The following is a 21,159-nucleotide window of genomic DNA, read 5'->3' as shown; positions in this document are numbered from 1 at the left end:
GCCGCCACCCCACGCTTCGGGGTGGGAGGGCGGCTTTACCTGCCGGCGGTGCCGCCGCCGTGCGGGCTCCTCTGGCGGAAGGACATGGCGCGGGGCCCTCGCGCGGCGCCGGCGGAGCGGGAGCGGGGACCGGAGCGGGGACACGACGGCGGCGACCCGCTGCGCGCCTCAACCCGTTCGCATCTCCCGCCGCCGCTGGCTCCGCCCCCGCCGCGCCTTGGGGCGCCTGCGCGGGCCCGACCACTGCGAGCAGGTGCTCGGGGGGGAGGGGGGGGCAAGCGCCAGCGCCGCCGCAGCTCGAGGCTTCTCCCGCCTCTTCCCGCCGCGCCCGCACTAGGACGAAGAAAATTCCCTCTTCTCCTGCCCTCACTCCCCGCAGCGCCTCGCGGGGAGGGCGCGGTGAACGGGACACCCTAGAGCAACACCCCCCCCTCGTTCTCATGGTTTAGCCCGCTCCCGCCCGCCGCCCCGCGAGGCCCCGCCCCGCGAGGCCCCGCCCCCGGGGCGTGTTGGCGGGAGAAGGCGGCGCGGTTTTGGCGCGCCCCGGCCCGGCCAACCCGAAAGGCGTAAAGGGACTTGGCGCTAAACCGTGTTTCCTGCCCACGCGAAACAGGGCTGGATCGCGCCCTGCCGCTCCCGTGCTTCCACGCTAACGCGGGGAGCTTTCTTAAGTATTTTCTTTGAACTYGTGAGATCTGGAACCTACCGAAATTTCTTAGTAATTCAGAAACAAGCAGCAGAACTCAAGCAGATTTTTTTAAACAAGCAACTTTCCTCGGCCTCGTTGCCAGCGGGCTGGAGGACACGTCCCGGGAAGGCGCACACAGACTGCACAGTGTTTTCTGCCTCAGCCTYGGCACTGTGTTTTGCTTGTTGGACACTGCACGTAACTATCACAATAGCCGTGGTAAAGGCCTCAAGGCAAAGAGGTTTTATTCTGACACTGAAGACAACATTTTCTTGCCTTTTTTTWAAAAAAGCWTTAGAGTACAGGTTTGGACTTTGAATACCAAAACTACAGAAATCTTATATTAAAAAGTAATATGGGTGTTTTCACTGTGGAGTCAGAGGAGGCTTTACAAGAGGCATTTTTCAGCTGCTTGTTTCTCAGACCAGTAGACGTCTCAGCTGCGGTCAGATGAAGCTATCAGTGATGTAATGTTTTTATYATTAAACTGACACTAGTGAGTCAGATACAAGGCACAAAAAATAACACTGTTTCTGAAGAAAACAATGGCCTTTCTGATTCTGTTTTTAAGGTATGCATTTACCCCTGCATGTGGTTAGTTGTGTTTTTACTTGTACAGGTGCAGCCTTTGCATATTCTTTTTCAGCTTTAAAGGACATAGCAATATTGGAATTCTGTTTTTGGTGGCAGGAAATTATAAAAAAAATCTCTGTCATGACACCTCAGCTGAAACCTTAAAAATAATAAGTACCTGTTTCTGTTCTGTGACAGCATCTTTTTTTTTCCCTCTGTGCAGCGGTTGAAATAACAGGATTTCAAAAAATGCAGCAGAACTAAATCATGGTTTCAGGATACCAAAAATGAACTTTTAAGCACTCCTAAACTGGGTGAGAAATGTTAGTCCAAAAACGCAGAGCATAGTTTGTATTATAAATGTAACTTGGTCATTCAAGTTTACTCCAAAAATGTCTTCTAGCAAGCTCTTTTCTGGATGGTGTATGGCTTGCATGTCAGCCTGCATTTTTACTCCGTCAAGATCATTTTTTCTTAACAAATAGACTACGGCAAACACTCCGTATTACATACTCTGGTTACTTGACAGAAACACAGTTATACATTAATACTTTTTATAGATCATGGTAGATAATTGGATGGAGTCAGGATAAGTAAATACTGACCTCTGAAACAAATACAAAAATTCTGTTCCACAGCTGCAGTTCTGGTAACAGTGTTACAGAGAGTTCAAAGCACTGGCAAAGAAAAAGTTTATCGTGGAAAGAAACAGATGTTACTGTGAAAACAAGGTTGCCACGTTCCTGAGAAGAGCACTGACATCCCATAGTTACTTAGAGATACTTGCCCAAAACCAAAGTGATGCTGAGGAGACAGGGATGTTCAGCTCTCATGCCAATACATCTGGTAGTACAGCAATGTGAGGGTACACTGAAACAGCAAAGCAATCTGCAACACAAATCCAGTGATGTAGCAGAAATTTCACTGCTAAAGCTTTCTAGWGAAAATGTAGCTTCAGTCCAAAAATATTTTTAATGCTGATATTTAGTGACATAAGACATTTTGCAAAGCTATAAACATTTTTGACTTGCATATTTGTTTATTAAGGTTGTAGTAACAACTGCAGTTCTTAAAATTTGCTGGCTTATTCAGACTAAAACCAGGCGCTTAAACAGCAGTAAGGGAAAATTTTGCTGTAAGCTAAGCCGGTGCTAAATGTCCCCGAAATATGTATTTGAAAGATTAAAGAGAACATCAACAGCGAACCTGTGCCTTAAGGGAGCCTAATATTCACTACTATGACTAGTTGTATCTGAATAACATTTGCAAGATCACCAACAAGATGTGTCTAATGAATGGGGTTTGGATAAAGCACATGTTGAGAAGAAGAAAACGTACAGCTACTGAAAAAATGAAGTGGGGTTTCACAAACTAAAACTTTCTCATCTAACAGCAAGCATACACAGAAATGAAAGATGCTGGCTATTCCCTATTGCAGGTCTGTGCAGAAGTAGCGATGCTGTTGCCCGGGAGCGGAGCAGTCACAAGGCGCAGTAGGTGGCAGTACACATCTTAACGCCCTAGAAGAATGAATTGTGCAAGCAGTGTGATTGCAGCRGAAACAAATATATTGCTTTGGATCCGTATTATTTAAGGTGATGAAGACAGTTATCTGAGGAGCAGCACCTGCTCTATGTTGTCTCAGTCTTTCGGCCTTTYTTCAGCATACACAGACATTCATACAACGGAGAACTAACAGCTTCAGAAATGCAGAAAAGACTGCTCTTTGACAGTCTGCCCTGGGAGCTGCTCTAAGCCAGACTAGGAGTCTTCAGCCAATAATTTGCAAAGGTTTTTAAATAGTTTGACATCTCAGCAGCTRGCTGGCTTGATTCTTTTTGGATTTTTTGCTTTATTTTGCTTGACTCTTCAAAAGCAATGCAGTGCATGTTCTATGGTTTCAATGTTCTTCATTTGTGAATGGTGAATTATATTTAAATTATTTCAATTTTACAAAATGCATCTGTATTCTCATTAAATATATATACCTGGAAGTTTTCTGCTAAGCATATATTTGGAAATGATTTCCAGCTCTTTAATGCTTTTTGGGTGGAGCACCTACTTACCTATTGCTCCTGACTAAAGTCAGCAGTATTTTGAGAAGAGGTGAGAGAGGTCTGAGTCCACTTCCTATCCACTAATGTTTTTTTTTTTTCCTCTCACAGGTTGTATACAGGTCCTGTGCTTTTCTCCTCTGTGAGAGATCTGTTTTAAGTTGTCCAAGATGCCTGTCTTTGGGTGATAACAGTAGGGCTGGCTCTGCTCTCAATAAAACACTGACATATGAAAGCAGACAATGTAAAAGCTGTACTTAYCATAAAGTTTCTTCTCCTTTGCCTGGCCTTGGGCCTTGCTGTAATTGTACCCATTTATGCATCTCCTGCACAGCAACAACACAAATACTTGTGCTCCYGCAGGAATGTTTTTGCTACTCTAGCACTATTCCTTTCCCATAAACTGTTAGGGAAAACAGGACTGTTCCTGAACCAAGGACCTGCTTAAAGTTCAGCACACCTACATATACAAACCCCATTCACCTTAATCCAGAGCAAGGCTGAAGGGATTTAATAGCATGTTTATCTGAATTCATCCAAGATGACAAGATAGAGGAGAGAGTTAATCTGGAAGCCACATAGCACAGTTAGTATAGCACTATACAGAAGTTAAATAAATTCAGCTTCTCAGCAGAACTATCTGCTGCAAGACAGCTTTGGGATTAYAGCTGCCTTGCACTTCCTGTCCACTCAGCAAAGATAAAATCTTTCAGAAAAGAACATTCTCATCTCAGTAGGAATTTTAAGGGAAAGAGGAGAGATCCCGTCACCATGACCTCCAAGGAGCAGTTTTAAAAACAAAATATAGTACAAATAACCAATGACATTTCAGGACTACTAGTGAAGGATTGTTTGTGTAAGCACAGATAACTCATTGTCTATAAGGAGCCTCTGCCAGTGGAAGCATGCCAAYAGAAGACATGCATCACTTCTTGGAAGAGATTTAAGCCTGACTGGTCAAAGCATAAAATTTATTTTGGCATAGCTAAGAGCTACTAAGCACAGATTTATGAAAAGCATGTTTAATTAAAACAGGTAAAATTAATGGAAAGCTCTTCAGTATAAACTGGGAGCGGAGTGCCAGATTTCAGCTTTGCTTATCTCTGTTATAAACTCTACATTAAATAGTCTTGGCTACAGAAACAAAAACTGAATGTAGTCCATCCATTTGCATAACTGCTCTACTTAGACTGATGAGGTTAATGTTGCTAATTAAAAGATGATGGTTCTACATTCAATGGCAGCACTGAACACAATGACTTCAGCAGCACTCACCTTATCTGTTCAGTATCACTTTCATCACACTAGTAAAGCTCATCCAATTGTATGGAACGTCCATTAGGGGCTGAATTTGTCCAAAATTTAACTGCTACAGKCATAGCAGTTATTCTATTTCTATTCTCTAATTATCTTCAGCCAAGAAATTCTTTTTTTTTTGTTTGTTTTAAATAGACTGCTGAACTATAAATCCTRTGGATTTATGTCTGTAACTCCACTGTATGCCCCATCCATCATAGGTAAAAGCCTATGGGCTCTGACAGCTGAGGTTAGATAAATATTTTCTTGGTAGTCTATTACTCCTAACTGGCAGGTTCATCATCTCCTACAGGACACTATTCTTACAGCAGAATGGGTGCTAGGGCCTCAGCTGCTCCATTTCACTAGGTTACAACGCACTGAACATGTAKTTTAACATCTCATCATGAATTCAAACTGAGGCTTGGACACAAGCCAAGTKGCACTGCAAACTCCCTTCAAGAGTTTGGTTTGATCTCTGAAGAGTCCTCCCTCCYCCCAGAACAAGGGCAAACGAACAACTACTGAACCAACACATTCCGTTTATAATTAAACGCTGACAACAGCYGAACAGTACTAACAGGAGTTAAAACATTAGTATCCTAGTACATTCTAAATAGAAAGTTAGTTTTAAAAACTAGTTCTTTTGCATAAACACAATATGCCAAAGATTTAAAATATTTATTTACAAACATCATATACACATGCACATTGGAACAACAAGGCTCTACATATTACTTTTTAAAAAGGTGCTGTACAGATCTGTTTCTTGTATAAACACATTCCATGCTCTGAAGTCTGCGACACACAAGCGAGCCACCACTGCGCTAGGATACTGCTGAACACCATGCCTAGGCAAAGTTGGACAAGTGCCGAGAGCGGCAGGAAAAGTCTAGGAGAGGAGTCATAACCTGCAGGCAGTTCTCCTCACCCTCACAATGCCTTAACTGACTTGACTTTCAGTTAGAGGCCTTGCCCTCCTCCTGGGTTTGTGTAAGCAGAGCACACACAGCAAAAAGGACATTCTTACTATTGAGTGGTAGCTGTAACTAGGGCTAACACATTTCCGTTAAAAGCGGTAGCACAAATTCCCCTCCTACATACTCTGAAATGTTGATCTTCCCTAGGAACTGTCAAATTTGTGGTAGTTAACTGCAGTCATGAATTTCTGCACATATGGCAGTCCTTGATGAAGGCAAGCTACTGCTCCTGCAAGTGCATTTTATACAGTGTTGTTCATGTGTAAGACGACTTGCAACATACCTGGAAACCCAGAGCAGCACAGCAGTTCTCAAAGCTCACTTGAGAAAGGTCTGAGTAACACAAGTAGAAGTTATGTTTTGGGAGATACTGGGAATAGTCTCTCAGGAAGCAATTTGCTTCAACTTCAACAGCGTAACAGTCTTTGGCCCTTATGTACACAGCTCATTCCGCAGCAAGGCTGCTGCATATGATCACTGGCACTGACACAGTTTCTGCAGTGGCCTTGCAAGAAGACAAAGTGCAACAATGGCAAAGCTAAACTACTGCAGTGAGAATGCCCAGTGCTAAGAGACATTTGTGTTTTACTACATTTTACATTAAAAAAAAAAAAAAAAAAAAAGACGATAAGGATTGTAAAAGTTTCTTCTAACACATGAATCTGGTCTAAACTCCGCTGTAGCCAGCACACTCACATTGAGCATCTAAGTACAATGCTAGACAGATAGAACAAAGATGAACACAGTAGCCCTCAGCAAGGACATCCCTYATCCAAGAGCAGCCACCTGCTCCGAGTCTGCAAATAGCGCTGTTTTCCTCTATTTCTGTAGCAACAGCAGCCACTGAATTCATCCTCCTCTACTGACAGCAGCTTGGCTCTCTGGGTGAGGCAGTAACAGGTATAAAAGTAAAATCCAGGTATTCAAGAGGTATTCAAGCTGTGTTGCAGTTAAGTCACTCATCCTCTCAAAGAGAGGGGGCTGATTTTGATAAACCTTTTCTTTTCTCCTGTCTCACCAGGATTAAGCAGACGCTAGCTTCATATACATGATCTGAGAATGGAAAAAAAAAATGGATGAACACCCCATCCAAAACCTACTAATAGTTTGTCTTCAACAACTGGAAGAAATGGTAGAATTATCTACATTCTTCTAAAGTAGTTCTTCAGGTTGGATATATAATTCTGGTCCAGTAGAGGAAAAAGAACTTAAACCAAGGAGTTAAGAGGTGGCATTCTTCACTCTGGCTCAATATCGGACCAACACACCAGCATAACATTAGTGCACTGTACGTAGCATGATGTCCAAACGGCAAAAGCAGAATCCAAAAACTCAGGTAGCCTTTACAATGAGGCACATAGCATCTTCTAACTCGGATAAAGCAGAAACATTCTCACAAAAGCTTTAGGGAACGTCCATCATCTTAGCCCAGGCTTAATGAAATCCAAAGTTTCACATTCGAGGCAAAGCTTGCAGAAGCCTATCTATCCTTAAAGCTCTGGAGAAACCTAAATAAAAAGGTAGACATAACAGCCTTTTATAAATATATCTAGATGTTAACAGCAAAACCCCGACCACATTACTGTCTTAAATTACAATGTTTCAGTAGTAGCAAATGGAAGAGAGCACTGCACGTAGTTGAACTTAAAGCACAGTATAAAAGACAAAGCTATATTGTCCATACTTCAGGAAGTGTTATGGATGTTAGAAACATTTAGAGAATGTAAATGATTGCAAAAATAATGAGAGCATTAAATAACTGATGCTGGTAAAGTATGTGTCAAAGAAAAAAATGAAGTACTTGAGCCTCTCCCAACTTCTCACATCATCTTTGCCTATGTACCGTTACCAATGCACAAAATACATTTTCTCTCAATTGCAGTTAACAAATTCCTGTCGTATCACAAGCATTCTACTCATCAGTTTTTCCTCCTTTAAAAGAGCAACCAGATACACTCAAAACGATGAGACATTTAACAGCCACATTTCTTTTTCCTGTCTAAGACTAAGAATCTCATTAAAAATTTTCTTTTTAGCAAACAGGCAGGGGCTTTTCCATCATGTAATCCATAAATCAGTTTTCAAGCAACATTCTGTTTCCTCAGATAAGTCAAAAAGGTCCTGCCATTTGAGAGTTAGTCAAATCTGAAAACAAAGGTCACAGGAATTGCCTCTCTCTCCGCATCACAGGAAATATATGCTTTTGCTCAAGAGAAGCTATTAAATCCACTCTACATTCAACTTGCCACAAAGGTAGCCTTCCAATTAGAATGAGTGATTGCACCCACTGAGTATATACACACCTTATTAGAASCTTACGTAGAACAAAGCTGACTGCAAAGCAGATAGGTATCAACTCACTGCCCAAAAGACTAGAAAGCCTCTCCAAACTGTGACGTAGAGACATGCTTCTTTTACCTGCACATTTCAACTTACGTTGATTACACATCAACATTGACTGCAAATCTCTTCCTCTTTCAGGGCAGAAGTTAYGAGACTGCACCAGTCTTCCAAGGCTTGATCAGCTGATCCCAGAATATATTCCTATCCTTCAAATCGTTGTGTCACAGGAGAAAGTCTTTCTTCTTTGATATTTCTACATACAAAGAAAGACTAGACATTTTCAAACACTGAATTAGCACTCCAAAAAAGTGATAAACCATAGTCTTATTCATAGTAATAAAGAATTTAGTTTAAAATCAGATCAATGAAGTCAACAAAAAAACTGCTATTTATACATATTTCCACTAAAGTCTTAAATGCTTTTTCCTTTTATTCTCAGTAGAATTCAACAAAAAACTTATCTAGTATAATACTACTTCTGTGCCAAATTCTTAATTGGCTTTATTATGAAGAATATTCTGAGATGACTGTTAACATTAGTTAAGAGACAGAAAAGCTGCTCCTGAAATTAAAAAAAAAGCACCACTTAATTGAGYGATAGTAAATTGAAATGTTTATCTGTTCAGCTAGAAAGCATAATATTTCTTAAGTCAAAACTATTACATCTCTTAATTAGGCACTACTTTAAAGACAAGAAGATGGGAAGAAATACTGATCATAAAATAAAGGAGTAAAAAGAGAAACTGATCTTCTTGAACTGAAGAGTTGGATGCTGTCGAACTGGATCGCATATGAGGTACTGAAACAGAATACGTAAATTAAGTACACATCATGAACTAACCTTTCAATTTAGATTTTTTTCCTTATTATTTCAACACTTGCACTTCCCCATCCCTCTCAGGGTATTCTGACTGATGTTCTTCCAATAAACTGCTGCAAAGTTTAAGCCTACAAATAAAAAACAATTCCATTCTGTATCTCTATTTCCATTCAAAACGACTAAGTGGTTGACTTTATTATGGTACCTTTTAATACAAAATACAGTTACAAGCTGCTTTTTAATACAGACTGTCCTATAATGATGCCTATGGTTTGCAATGAGAAAACATTAAGAACGAAGTTTTACCACACAACAAATACTGGCCAAAATATCCCTAAAAAGAGCATTAGAGATGCATATTCTTAATAAAACCTTAGTTTAAAATACAGAAATAAGACAACACACTTCTAATATGAAAAAAAGTCCCTGATACACAGGCTTTTTATACCTCTCTAGCCTGCAGTCTGAGTCTCTGCATGTTTTGTTGTCCTGTAGAAGGTTGGATTTTTTCTGTTTCTGATCATTCCATCCCGAAGAACAACTGTCTGGAACCTGGTCACTGCATAAAAACAAACAACCACCTCTGTAGTCAGCTACAAAACAGCTTCATCTCAAGAAAACAAGACAAGAAGTTTTCAAGTGCTAGGCTTCGCAAGTAAGAGGCAACTAACAGTTATTGGGAACAACAGCTTTCCCTAAGACAAAAAAGGGAAAGCAGCTCAGCATCTTGTACGATTAGCTAATAGCAGAGGAAGCAGAAAGGAGCAGAAGGAAGCCAGACTAAGGTTAGCCAAGTCAAGGAACAAAAATAACCAAACAAACCATATGCTTCAGGAAGTATGGGGCGGGGGGAAAGGAGGGAAGACTAAAGCAGGGCTAAAGAAAACAGTGAAGGAAAAGGAAGTTAAAAAAAGCCAAGGGCAGCTTCACAGCACAAGCATTCTGGTATTTGGTATTATGGTATTTACCTTGTTACTTCTGTACCATGTTGTATTGTCATTATTTCATCATTTTCACCCGAGGTTCCCCACTCTGAACACTGTGAAAAAACCTCCTGATGTCCTGATTCAGTAAGACTAGAAAGCAAGCAAAAACATCTAAAACTACRGAGCTTTTTGTTCCTCTGAATGCTTCTAAGGATATTGGAGCTAAGTAAGAAGAAGAARAATCCACACCTGTACTAAGGTTCTTAACAAAAGGCTACTAATCCCCTAAAACCTTAAACCATTGTTCCAGTTTTCTTTGTGGTTTTGACAACAGTATGTATAAACTGTGCCTCTCTTCTACATAGACAGCCTATCATTTCCCATTTACAAGACTATTTTATGCAGCAGCAAGGAAAAAAAATAAGGAAATATGATTAAAAACAATTAGTGGAAGAGTAGTTTAATTCCTAAACAACTTTGAATAAAGCAGTGCTAGCCTGAAAAACTCTGAAACATTCAGACATTTCAAAATGCTTCTGCTTCCCATTTTTTAATCGTTAATCTCACTTTGCCCCACTCCCAGATGGCTGACCTATTTTTTGTTGTTTCAACAAGCCTTTTTTCCCATGCCACCTTTCGTAAGGCAGGGAAAAGCATAGCCGAAAACACACAAAACTTCCCCTTTAACATCCTTAATGCATACACATTTTTCCATAAACATCTGTAGTAAATATAACACATAATAGTTAATCAGGCAGTAAGTTTCAACATGCGCTGACACTGAGGAGTGCACAGGCTTTTTCATGAGTCTCTATTCCTTTGTCATGACATTCATCTACTTGTATATACTCTGTATGCCAAAAGGCAGAATACAGTGCCTGTAAAAGATGTTTCAGTGTTACAAGTACCTCAAAAATCTTACATGAAATAAGTATGACAGAGTCCCAAAAATTTCATATTTATAAGCTTTGAAGGAGAAACCACATTCCACTGGAAATCAAGGACAAGACATTGCCATTGCTTAATTCTACACATAAAATAATGTGCCCTAAAATAACCTGTGCTGTGTATTTTGACACCATTTTCTTCACCTTTGGAAACACTTGTCACCAAGGTTATTCTGGCAYGATTTCCTTTCCTCATTAGAATGCAAATACGTTTAGATTAAAGCTATTAGCAAACAGTGGAAAGAGGGGATAAATTTCAGTCATATTCAAAAAGCCAGCCATAATGTGAACAGATCTCCGTACAGAGAATCCTTTCATACCCTTCCAGTGTGTGATACAGATGCACGTAATGGTTTTTGCCCTTTGAGCCTGTAGGGGAGTCAGTACTATTCCGTTTTCTGCGTTTCCATACTGGAGAAGAATCGGGAGAACAGGGACTGCAAAAACGAGACACAGATTTTACATAAAAAGCATTCTTCCATCATCTATGTTTAAGTTTGTATCACAGTTATGCAAAATAAAAACATACCACACAAGAAGAGTTTTCTCCTTAAAGCAAGACACACAAGTTACAGCAAAAGGAACACCTAAGAAAATGGTTCAAATTTTGTAACCAMTTGACTGTATTCTGAAAACTGAACCAAGTTGTAATTGCCAGTGAAACTCCACYGAGCTTGGAAGAAGAACCATTTCCAGCCCCATATGCATAGCCCAGATCAAGACATCTCAGTAGACAGAATTGCATGAGATGCTTCACTGTCACACTCCACGCTGTTCTGCACACAAAGAGAACACTTAGTTTAGGCTCATCAGTCTTGCTTCTGAAGAAGAAAGTCTATTTTCAGCACTTGCCAATTTTGGTTAAAGACACCTCAGTACTCCACTGTATGAACAGACAAGCAGAAAGAGTATTTCCTTTTTCTACTGTTAATCATGCGATCTGCAATGCTGGTACTTTTTCCACACTCAATACCTTGTACCAGATTCAACAGTGTAACTACCAAATGGAGAGACAGAGAGGTAACTGCTCCCTCATTAAATACTTCCCACCAAAAAAGTGATACTAGCAATATGCATTGCATTATCTCAATTAATTCATCACAAAACTTGATTTCATACCTTTCTGATGCATAGTCTGTCTGTTTGCATTGATTTTCACATTCATTTCTCTTCTGCTTTTCATCAAATCCTGGGCAGTCAGAGTCCTCCTGATCTTTATAGACCMATTCTTGGGAACTACTTGAAGGTTCTGTACTACTAAAATGAGAAAAATCGAGATTTAAAAAACTATCCATCTAGCTTATCACTCCCAGCAGAAGACAGTTAAGTTGCAGTAGTTGATAGTTCATTCATACAATACCCAGATGGTGCAAACAATTGCAACCTCCAGCACAACTAAAGTTATTAACACAACAGTTAAAGTGCTAAGAGAATTCCATTCACTCTTCTCCCAGTTTACTTCCCAACAAATACTAGGTTTTAGTTACTGAAGCTAGCCCTGTTACAGAAATATCAAGTTCTTAAAAGATTAAAATAGTCTTTCAGATTTGAATACAGTTGCCACCATCTTCTGCAGAAGATTTAAAATCTCTCCAATCTTTAGCTTCGGATTCTCAACAGATCATTATTACAGGAGTAGGGCAGTTCTACTGCCATCAGAAAGAAGTACCCACCATAGTCTAACCATAGATGAAAATATTATGAAGACCAAGGAATCAACAAGTTTCCACTTAYTACTATCCCTTCCTAGAAAAAATAGTTTTATCTTGTGTTGACCAGTGCAAACACACAGGGAATGGAATGTACTACTGCAAACACACCACATGCTTTCCTCCACAAACTGCCTTACTGGAAGTGAATTTAGTCTAAACATTAGAAAAATTTTGAAGACTAACAGAATTTGACAGGGGAAAAACAAGGTACTAGAGGAGCCTGAATGGGACTCCTGTTTCTGAGCCTGAGATCAATTCTCTTTCTTGCTCCCAGTAAGAAATGCTCCAGAGAAAGTAGAAACTGCTGTGAAACAACAGATGAGTGCTGATTAATTCACCCATACACACACTGGCTGCAGATCCCAGGTTTCTTCTTCAGGAGGATCCCAGGCATGCAGTGCTATCTTCCACAGCCGGATCTGCTGGTCCCAGGATCTGCGGCTGTACTTCTTAAATTTGTTGGGAGTTCTCGGATGAACTCCTGGTATTCGTTGATTCCTGTAAAAACACAGTAATATTTATACYTCAGGACATGATTTTCTTTCTTCCAAAAAATCCTTAGTCTATCAGATTAAGCAAGCATCAATGGACTATTAAATAAAATACTCCCACGTTAATAGCTTAACTGAAATAGCTATATTCTAAAACACTGTCAGAAACAAACCACATGAGCAACACCTAACAATAACATACTGAGTCAGACCAGAAGTCTTTCCAGTCCAGCAGCCTGACAGTTGCCAAAAGCAGATGCCTACTGCCTAAGGACAAATATGAAACAGGAGATACTCCTTCAATACTCTCCCTGCCTCCAACTATTTCTATCTCAGATTTCCTGAGTCAGATGTAGTTTCTTCATATTTAATATCCTCAGTGAATTTTTCTTCCACAATTGTTCATGAATTATTACAATAGAGACTGTACACTTCTAAAYAGCGCTTGCCCTTTGAGAGTAAAGATTTAAAAAACAAAATACCCACATCCTGTGGGCAATATGCAAACAAGTGAGTAAATGCTATGCCTTTTCACTAGAYCTGCAACAGGCAAATGCTATAACAACACTGTTCGAGATCACCAAATGGCTGGAAGTGGCATTTCTCAGATGGTATCTCAAACCCAGATCTTGCCCAACTAAAGATTACTGAAGACCTCCCTAAACCGTATCTCCAGTACAAAATAATCCTGTGGTTATACCGTGTCATACTGGAGTAGGTTTTTATGCCTGGGAAAAAAAGAGAATATTATAATCATGCTTAAGAAAGATACAAAGTATCTTTCTTTAAAGTGTTTTTCCCACCAGCTTCACAGACAAATACACAAAGCCATAAGAGTTTGACTATCTCTTTTGTAACAGAAGCAGACCCCTGTTAAGAAATAGYGTTATTAACTACCCTGTTAAAATGYCATCYGGTAACTTTTTTTTWATTATTATTATTTTTAACTAGTTTATCCCATGCTTTTTCTGGAATATCATTCTCATCTGTTTTCCACCTACAATTTAGRYGATCACAGCCAAGCTATGTGCATGCCAGGCATAACCATAAGACCAGCTACAGTCCTACCACACTGATGATGAAGCGACAAGAAAAAAYACAGTTCACAAGTCGCACTGAGATTCTTTGGGGCAGGGGAGGGAGGAGGAGAAAGTTATTGAAGATATGATCATGATACTGCRGCGTATCTGTAATTGCTATCTGTTGTAGATTTTTAGTCATCTAGGCTACTTTTAAATTTTGCTTAACAACAAGCTTGCAGTGTCCACTGTGCTTGGCTGACAATTTTCACAACAGACTCTTAAGTGTAGAATCCAGAAAAAGTAGGGCAACCATAAATAACAAGTAATTAAAAAAAAATCTCAAAACCAAAACTAAGAAAAAGATGCACATCCATATGTTCCCACAGAGTAGTTTCTGAATTCTTATAGTTCTGAAGCAAGTAGAGAGAGCTGACTGAAAATCTAAATGTAACTTAAGTACTACAACTCACARACTTTGTGAGGCCCAAAGTGGCATGTCAGAGAATGGAAGAAATCCAGGGCTTGATTTCAGTTAGCAACCGAATAAYCACTGAAGACTAGCTGCCCTTACCMATACTTAAATGAAAAGCTTTATTCAATCCTCATTCCAAAGTGTCACTTTCCAACACAAATTAACTTCATGTTGATCTAGCAACAGTCACCAGAAGCTTCACAGGGAGCTGACCAACAAAGAATTTATTTAAAGCTTGCTACTGACAACAAGAGTACTCAAGGGTCATCTTTAGCTTTAAGTTAGCTTCAGTGCAGAAAATTCTTAGCTTCCTTTTGACAAAAAGGATTATAATTCACAGGTTTTATTCATTTTTTGTCATTACTATTTTAAGAGAACTAAAGCCATACTCTGAACTACACGTCTGCAACAAGTAACTATTTACKTGGAAATTTGCAATGCACAGTACAACTTACTTTGGCACTTCTTTAATATATCTGTCATATGCGAGGGTGTTCTTTCCAAAATTGATCTGTTTTTGCCTTCTCCTTAGAACCACCTCATCGGTTTCCCTTTCCACTGGATTAGGGGAATCATTTGAAACGGAACTTAAAAATAAAAGTTAGAATCAAGTTAGTAGCTTCACAATAAGTTATATACACACATACTCTAGAACCACTAGAATATACTCTGATAGATGGCAGTGACTCATTCACAGAGGTGATGGTAATGTAACCAAATGAACCACCAGAACAGATCAGCCTTTTCAAGTTTATGTAATTGCTCAGGTTTGTACTAAGTTAACAYGTATCTGAGGGTACCAACAGTACAACTACCTTACTAAAAGTTTATGACTAGTTCTGTAACAAGGAAACAAARTGATAGATGATTCTTGCATACATGTAACAACCTTCTATTATTTAAAAAAAACAAAGAAAAAAATCAAAAAAACCCTTTAATACAACAGAGACAGATAATATAAAGGAGACTAGCTTGAATGATCTTATAGCCATTTCTCTMACACTAGAATACTGCTTATGTAAAGTTGTAATAAATACGCAATTTAACCTGAAAAGAAAGAGAATCTGATATGATCTCACTAACAGTTTTTAAGACAAGATCTTCTCTGTGCTATTCTCTCCTTCAAGTTTCCTTCAGGCTTGAAATGAATCAGTTTGGCCAACTTAACAGTGAGAAATCCAGAGTATGACGGAGAGAGAGGCCAAGATTTAGGATACCATCACCTCCCTCTTATGCGAGGTGTTTCAAATCTTCATTAATGCATGYAAAGTGGTTGGAAGTCATCAGATGGCTGTTGCTAAAAATCAAAGCACCTATTTAATGATTATGTAATACTCACTTTGTCATTTTTTTATTTGATGTCCTCATTGCTCTGCCTTCTTCAATTCCAGTTCCCCAGTCTGAGCAGCTTGAAAAAGGCTTAGAACATTCTGATATTGTAGAACTGGAAAATAATTAGATCTCTATGTGAACATTTGTTGCTCATAAGTTATTTAACTGACAAAWAAATCAACAGTGGCAAATGCAGCTTTGCAAATCAAGATAGCATRGTCTAGCAAGTTACCACCCTCCACAACTGTAACACCAACTGGCCATGGGAGTGCTCCTATTCCATTTCACTGTACAGTCAAACAGATTAAAATATCTCAGCTTAAGTCACCTTCCACTGTGACATAAGACCAATCARTTTTACTTTGCAGGGAAAGAAAGTGATCATGAAGTGAATTTCATATCAGAACCATAGAGCTGAYAACCTCTAAAAACATTCCTAGGTCAACCAACACGAATACTTTTCTGTACTACGCTAAGGATTTTTTCCAATACCTCAGTTCTATCAAAGAGCACAACACATGAAATCACTTGAGGTCAAAATTCAGTTTAAACACTGCTGTCAGTGATAAGCAGAGTACATTGTAAAGGACTGAAGAGATGCTTAAGAAAGAGAGAAGTGTCTACCATATTAGCAGAACTARCATTTTGTCAGATACCAGCATGACTTCATATCTTCCCAAAATACAATTTCAAGGATGTATATACTGTCATGTAAAGTAGAAAATGAAGCCAGGAAGCTCCTACTTTAATAACCATCTGGATCACTAATATTCTGAGTAAAGAGAAATTTATCAATTCCTTATTAACTAATGAAAAGTGGATAATGCTGTAGTATTTTGAAGCGCTGAGAACTCTTCCTTCCACAAAGTTAGTCCCATTCCTTTGATATTAATACCTCAACATTTAACATAAAATACAGAYGTAGTTTTAGTTTAGGTTACAAAACGTTACTCTACCTAAAATGTTTCATACCAACAGCTGTAATTGCCATCCATGCTGCTAATGTCTCTTAATATTACACAAGATAAAGACTCAACAGAGAAGGAACACATCTATTCCGTCCCCCCCAAGAAAAGCTCCAAGTGCATTTAGTTTGATTTACTGTCATATTGTTAAGATTTTTTATAACTTCAAAGACACAGGGATACCTCCTGCATACAAGATTATTTTTCTCAACCTCTTCAAAAGATCTAGTTATTAACTGAAGCAATATCAGAGGCCACCAGAGATTATAACCTTCATATAATGTAATACTCAGAGATGTACAAATTGTATATACATAAAGTCATRTGCCCTCAGTAAAATATCTTGATCAAATACTCATCATCATCTCTAACTTATGTTCTGGTCAGTTGTTTGCAGATACCTAAACATTCATTATTTTTTTATTTCCTGACAGACACCAATATACCTATCTCCACTACTTCCTCYACCTGAGGCCTGCTCTCCAGAATATCCAAAAGAAAAGCAAAATACTCTTAGGACTACCTACCTATAAAATTTGATCTCATCTCAAGTTGTCCTCAGTAAGGGACTGCAAAGAAAATAGGTATTTACTAAAAACTGTGGTACAGCTGAATAGATTAAGCACACTGACAGAGGAAGACAAAAACATTATGGTTTGTCCACACACAGATAAATACGCATCAGCAAAGTAAAAAAGTTACAGCATATTTTTCAAGGGACACTTTCTACTAATACAGAAGATGTTAGCAGCAAAAGGTTTCCAAYTGCTGCCTCACTATATAATATACAATTACTTCCTTTCATACAGAGTAATTGAAAATTTTATGATATGAATTCTGATTAGCCAAACTGTATGGTCTACTCTTACATAASAAGGCTATCATTTGCTAACTCTATGCTCCATATTATTACAAAACTGTTCAAAACTTCTCAAGTTTTGCTGGATTTCTAAAGAAAGAAGTTATTTCACAGTAAAATGAAAATTTAAGCAAATTCCATATTTATTCCTTACCACTCCACTRAGCGATCTAAATGTTTAGACAGATATTCATCACATACCAAAGAATCTGAACCATTCCAGTGTCTGCATTTCTGCTCTAAAAAGCAGCAGTGTGSTGGTTGTACAGAACTAGAAAACAATAATTTTCATCGTAACCTAGTCACTGGTAGGCACTGAACATTACCTTCTCAAAATAAATATGACAACCTATCTATTATCACTTGTCATTGCAAATCACTGATTAGTTTGGCTTACAGATRCATATGATTTGCATCAGCTTACTCAGGATTAGCCAATTCAATTGCTGAGAAAAAGTGTTTGACTACTGCAATTAAGATACCCAAACTTTAATCTGTTGATCTTTAGTTAACCAAAAAAAAAAATCCTTCCTCAATCAAAAAGGGGGGGAAAAAACATCAGAAGACCTTCAGCAGTGTTTATGGAACTGCTGACATACGCAACATCCACAGACTGTCCTGTAGTAGCAGTGCATTGGTTTACATATATATACACCATCCCATTCAGCACTAATCTTTGAGAAAGAGGCCAACATACAGAAAACAACATACAGAAAAATTACTTTAACACAGGAAACAGGACACCTAGTAAGAGAGAAGTAGGTCAAATGTTCACTTAGAAACACTTTCAGACTGCAAATTCCTTACCAGAGACTGCTGTGTAGTCTTTACAATTATAGGAGAAGGAATGAGAGTGGGGCACTTGCAAACAAAAGGTCGGTCAAGGATTACTTAAGAATCAAGAGTTACCTACATTTTCCCTGGCTTCCTCTCCTGTTGTGGGCCTTTGATTTCTGAATTTCTCTYACATGTTAGGTTACTAAGCAAAACACCTTCAGCTTTCAGTGAACACAAGACCTGGCTTCTAGGGTAAAGACGCACCTGCAGGCCGGCCTCGGCCTCCGCCCCCGGGAGGGGACGAAGCCTCCACACAATAAACACGCTTCAGCGCGAAGGACAGACCCTGCAGCTGCAAGCCCYCTGCTTTTTCGAGGTGCGCGGGAGGAAAGGCAGGCTTTCGTCGCTTTAACCCTGGACTAACAGCTCCTGTTTTCTTCCCTCGCCTCCTCCCCAGAGCTCTGCACCCGCGGCCCTCCGGCAGCTTCCTGTCCGCAGGGCCCCGGCAGCGACTGCTGCGCAACGCGGATAATTTAACCCCAGCCGCGAACCTAAGCGGCGTCTGAACAAAACGGCGCTTCTAACACGGTCGCTCCCGGCGGAAGCGCTGCGCTGTCAAAACCTCGGTCCGTCCCGCGCCAACGGTCACTGCTGGCGACAGCAAAGGACAGCGCGGCGCCAGCCGGGCCTCACCTACAGCCCCATCGGAGAAGCCAGGAGGGAAACACCGGCCCAAAACTCCGCCTCGCAGCCGAGCGAGGCATCTGCTGCCGCATTTCTSCCCGGGAGCCGCCCGCGGGGTACCGGCCCCTCCCTCACGGCTGGGGGCCCACGCGTCCCGGGAGCAGCGAGGCTGCCCCCGCCCGTCCTGAGGGAGCAACGGGGACCCTGCGCGCTGCGCCGCTCCCCTCCCTCCCGCCGCCGCCGCAGCTCCCACCTGCGCGGCCCGCGCAACATGGCCGCAGCGGGCGACCCCGCCCGCCGAACATGGCTGCGCCCCGCCGGCCGCGAGGGCAGAGCGCAGGCGCGGGATTCCGGCCGGCGGGAGTGTGCGCAGGCGCCGGGGATGCGCGCATGCGCAGAGCGGCTTGCGGAGCGGCGCGGGAAAGGAAGCGCGCAGCAGCCCGGGGCGCTGAGGCGAGCGGGAGGTGGCGGTGGACGCGGTCTGCGGGCAGCTCAGCACCGCGGGTGGCGGGCACGGCGACAGGCGCTCCGCGGGAGTGCGCTCCGCGCAGCTGTTGTCCGTGACAGCTCTAAGCAATGCCGGAATATAAATTTTGGATGTTTGTGTCTATGAGGGGTTATCGCCACAGTATGTAAGAGCTTCTTAGGTGAGAGATTTCTGGCAGTTCCCCCACTGAGTGAATGGGATCCAGTGTCCGTTCCTTGCCCCAGCCACTTATGGAAAGTCTTTTTTTTTTTGATACACAGATTTTTCATGACGTACTTCCTTTATGTATGGCCTTTGTATTCTTGCATTGAGATTTTAGTAGGAAAATTTAACGAAGAAGTAATTGTCAGATGCTCCTTTAGGAGTAAGTCCTACTTTGTATTGACTTATCCTAAGCTAACACACTGTATGTAGATGAATGTCTGATTTCCACCCAAACAATGTTTTGGACTGTAAAAAGTAGTTAAAATGAAAACTAAAAGTCTTAAATACAGTCAATTGTACATTTATTCAGGTAGTTTTAAAATGAACTACATGTATTGATTAAGCCTTTTGCTTAAAGGCTATCCAAATACAAAACAGTTTTAAAATATATAACTATCTGGGTAAAAAACCTCCCCACACATATACCTGTAGTATATCTTTGGAAGAAAGTGTCTAATAATGCCTGTCAGAGCTTGAATATTCATTTCATCTTAAATATCTAAAAAAACATGTCCTTCTTAAGAAGCAGCTGTCAGAATTTAATGATGTGTTACTCAGGTTTAGTCCGACTGGAATGGCACATGGCTGCTGTCTACAGAGCTTTAGTGCAATAAAAATACTCTGAAGTGATCACATAACAACCAGGTATTCCAGTTTCAAGTTATGGCAAGCCTCATTATAAACAACTTGCATTCGTAGCACAGATTTCRTAAGATTCAAAATATATCCTGGTTGGATAAAATGCCTTCCATGGTCAACAAATTATTGGCAAAAATCAACAAAAATTGTATTTTGCCAGTAACTTACGGAATCGTAGCATTTCAGATAAAACACAACAGTGGCAATGATACATATAGCCATGTTCTCAGAAATACCTATTAAGCCATATATTAACTAACACCTATTAATACCACATATGTGGTATTTATACTGACACTGTGCATCGATGAATAAATTGTTTTATAGTAGTCATTAAATTTACATTTTCATAATATACTTCAGTAYACTAACATTGCCTATCTACAAGGCATGTTGAAAAGCATGCACACAACTAAAAAAAAGCCCAACTCTAAAGCCTTAATAGTTAAAGAAATTATTATTAAGTAAATATTTTATCCTATCACACTATTTGTCTCATAAGTGCTGCAAAGAGAAATATTCCAAACACTACCTTTACGTTTATGAAGCATATCATGATCAGTTGGGAGGCAATATATTTCTTTTTCCTGCAAGCAGTGACCTTCTCTAGAAACAGCCATACATGTGTGTGTGGTTTTTTGGAATGATGATTTGAAATTATCATGAAGACAAACACCTATCTTAATGTTTGGCGAATTACGCAAGACAAATAAGATACAAGATTACCTATGCAGTTAGAAGTCATGGCAGCTGCTTCTGTCATCTCTAAATAGTTCATATGGATTTTTAACAAGTTGTTTCTTTAACACAGCCTTTAAGAAGCTTACAAACCTTAGAGGCATGCCGGACTACTTTGAGAATTTGAACTTGAGAAAATGCTTGTTTTAG

General features: G+C 40.1%; 2 protein-coding genes and 1 long non-coding RNA gene across 3 annotated transcripts in view; 1 reads left to right on the top strand and 2 right to left on the bottom strand.

The window, feature by feature from the left end:
* Window positions 1–217, bottom strand: part of LOC146593274 (histone RNA hairpin-binding protein-like) — a 6,764-nt gene extending 6,547 nt beyond the window's left edge. Inside the window, exon 1 of the mRNA XM_085309678.1 lies at window positions 40–217. Within this exon, the coding sequence (XP_085165804.1) occupies window positions 40–86 (47 nt within the window). The 5' untranslated portion in view covers window positions 87–217. The remainder of the gene's footprint in view (window positions 1–39) is intronic.
* Window positions 218–1,172: 955 nt separating this feature from the next.
* On the top strand, window positions 1,173–3,559 carry LOC146593273 (uncharacterized). The gene is made up of 3 exons (XR_014896437.1): window positions 1,173–1,259; window positions 2,700–2,856; window positions 3,427–3,559. It is a non-coding gene; the product is annotated as an uncharacterized LOC146593273 (long non-coding RNA).
* Window positions 3,560–5,674: 2,115 nt separating this feature from the next.
* LOC146593272 (uncharacterized) lies at window positions 5,675–19,161 on the bottom strand. The gene is made up of 10 exons (XM_085309676.1): window positions 18,951–19,161; window positions 15,664–15,768; window positions 14,780–14,911; window positions 12,688–12,837; window positions 11,747–11,884; window positions 10,948–11,064; window positions 9,723–9,830; window positions 9,203–9,313; window positions 8,776–8,882; window positions 5,675–8,187 (listed from the first exon to the last, which is right to left on the bottom strand). The coding sequence occupies exons 1-9, from the start codon at window positions 19,031–19,033 to the stop codon at window positions 8,801–8,803; spliced, it is 1,026 nt and encodes a 341-aa protein (XP_085165802.1). The 5' UTR covers window positions 19,034–19,161; the 3' UTR covers window positions 5,675–8,187; window positions 8,776–8,800.
* Window positions 19,162–21,159: the final 1,998 nt, after the last annotated feature.

Source organism: Rhea americana, unplaced genomic scaffold, assembly GCF_003343005.1.
Source record: "Rhea americana isolate MKP2758 unplaced genomic scaffold, rheAme1 scaffold_30, whole genome shotgun sequence".
Taxonomy (NCBI): domain Eukaryota; kingdom Metazoa; phylum Chordata; class Aves; order Rheiformes; family Rheidae; genus Rhea; species Rhea americana.
Note: the sequence above shows the minus strand (reverse complement) of the source record. Positions and strands in the feature narration are given on the sequence as shown.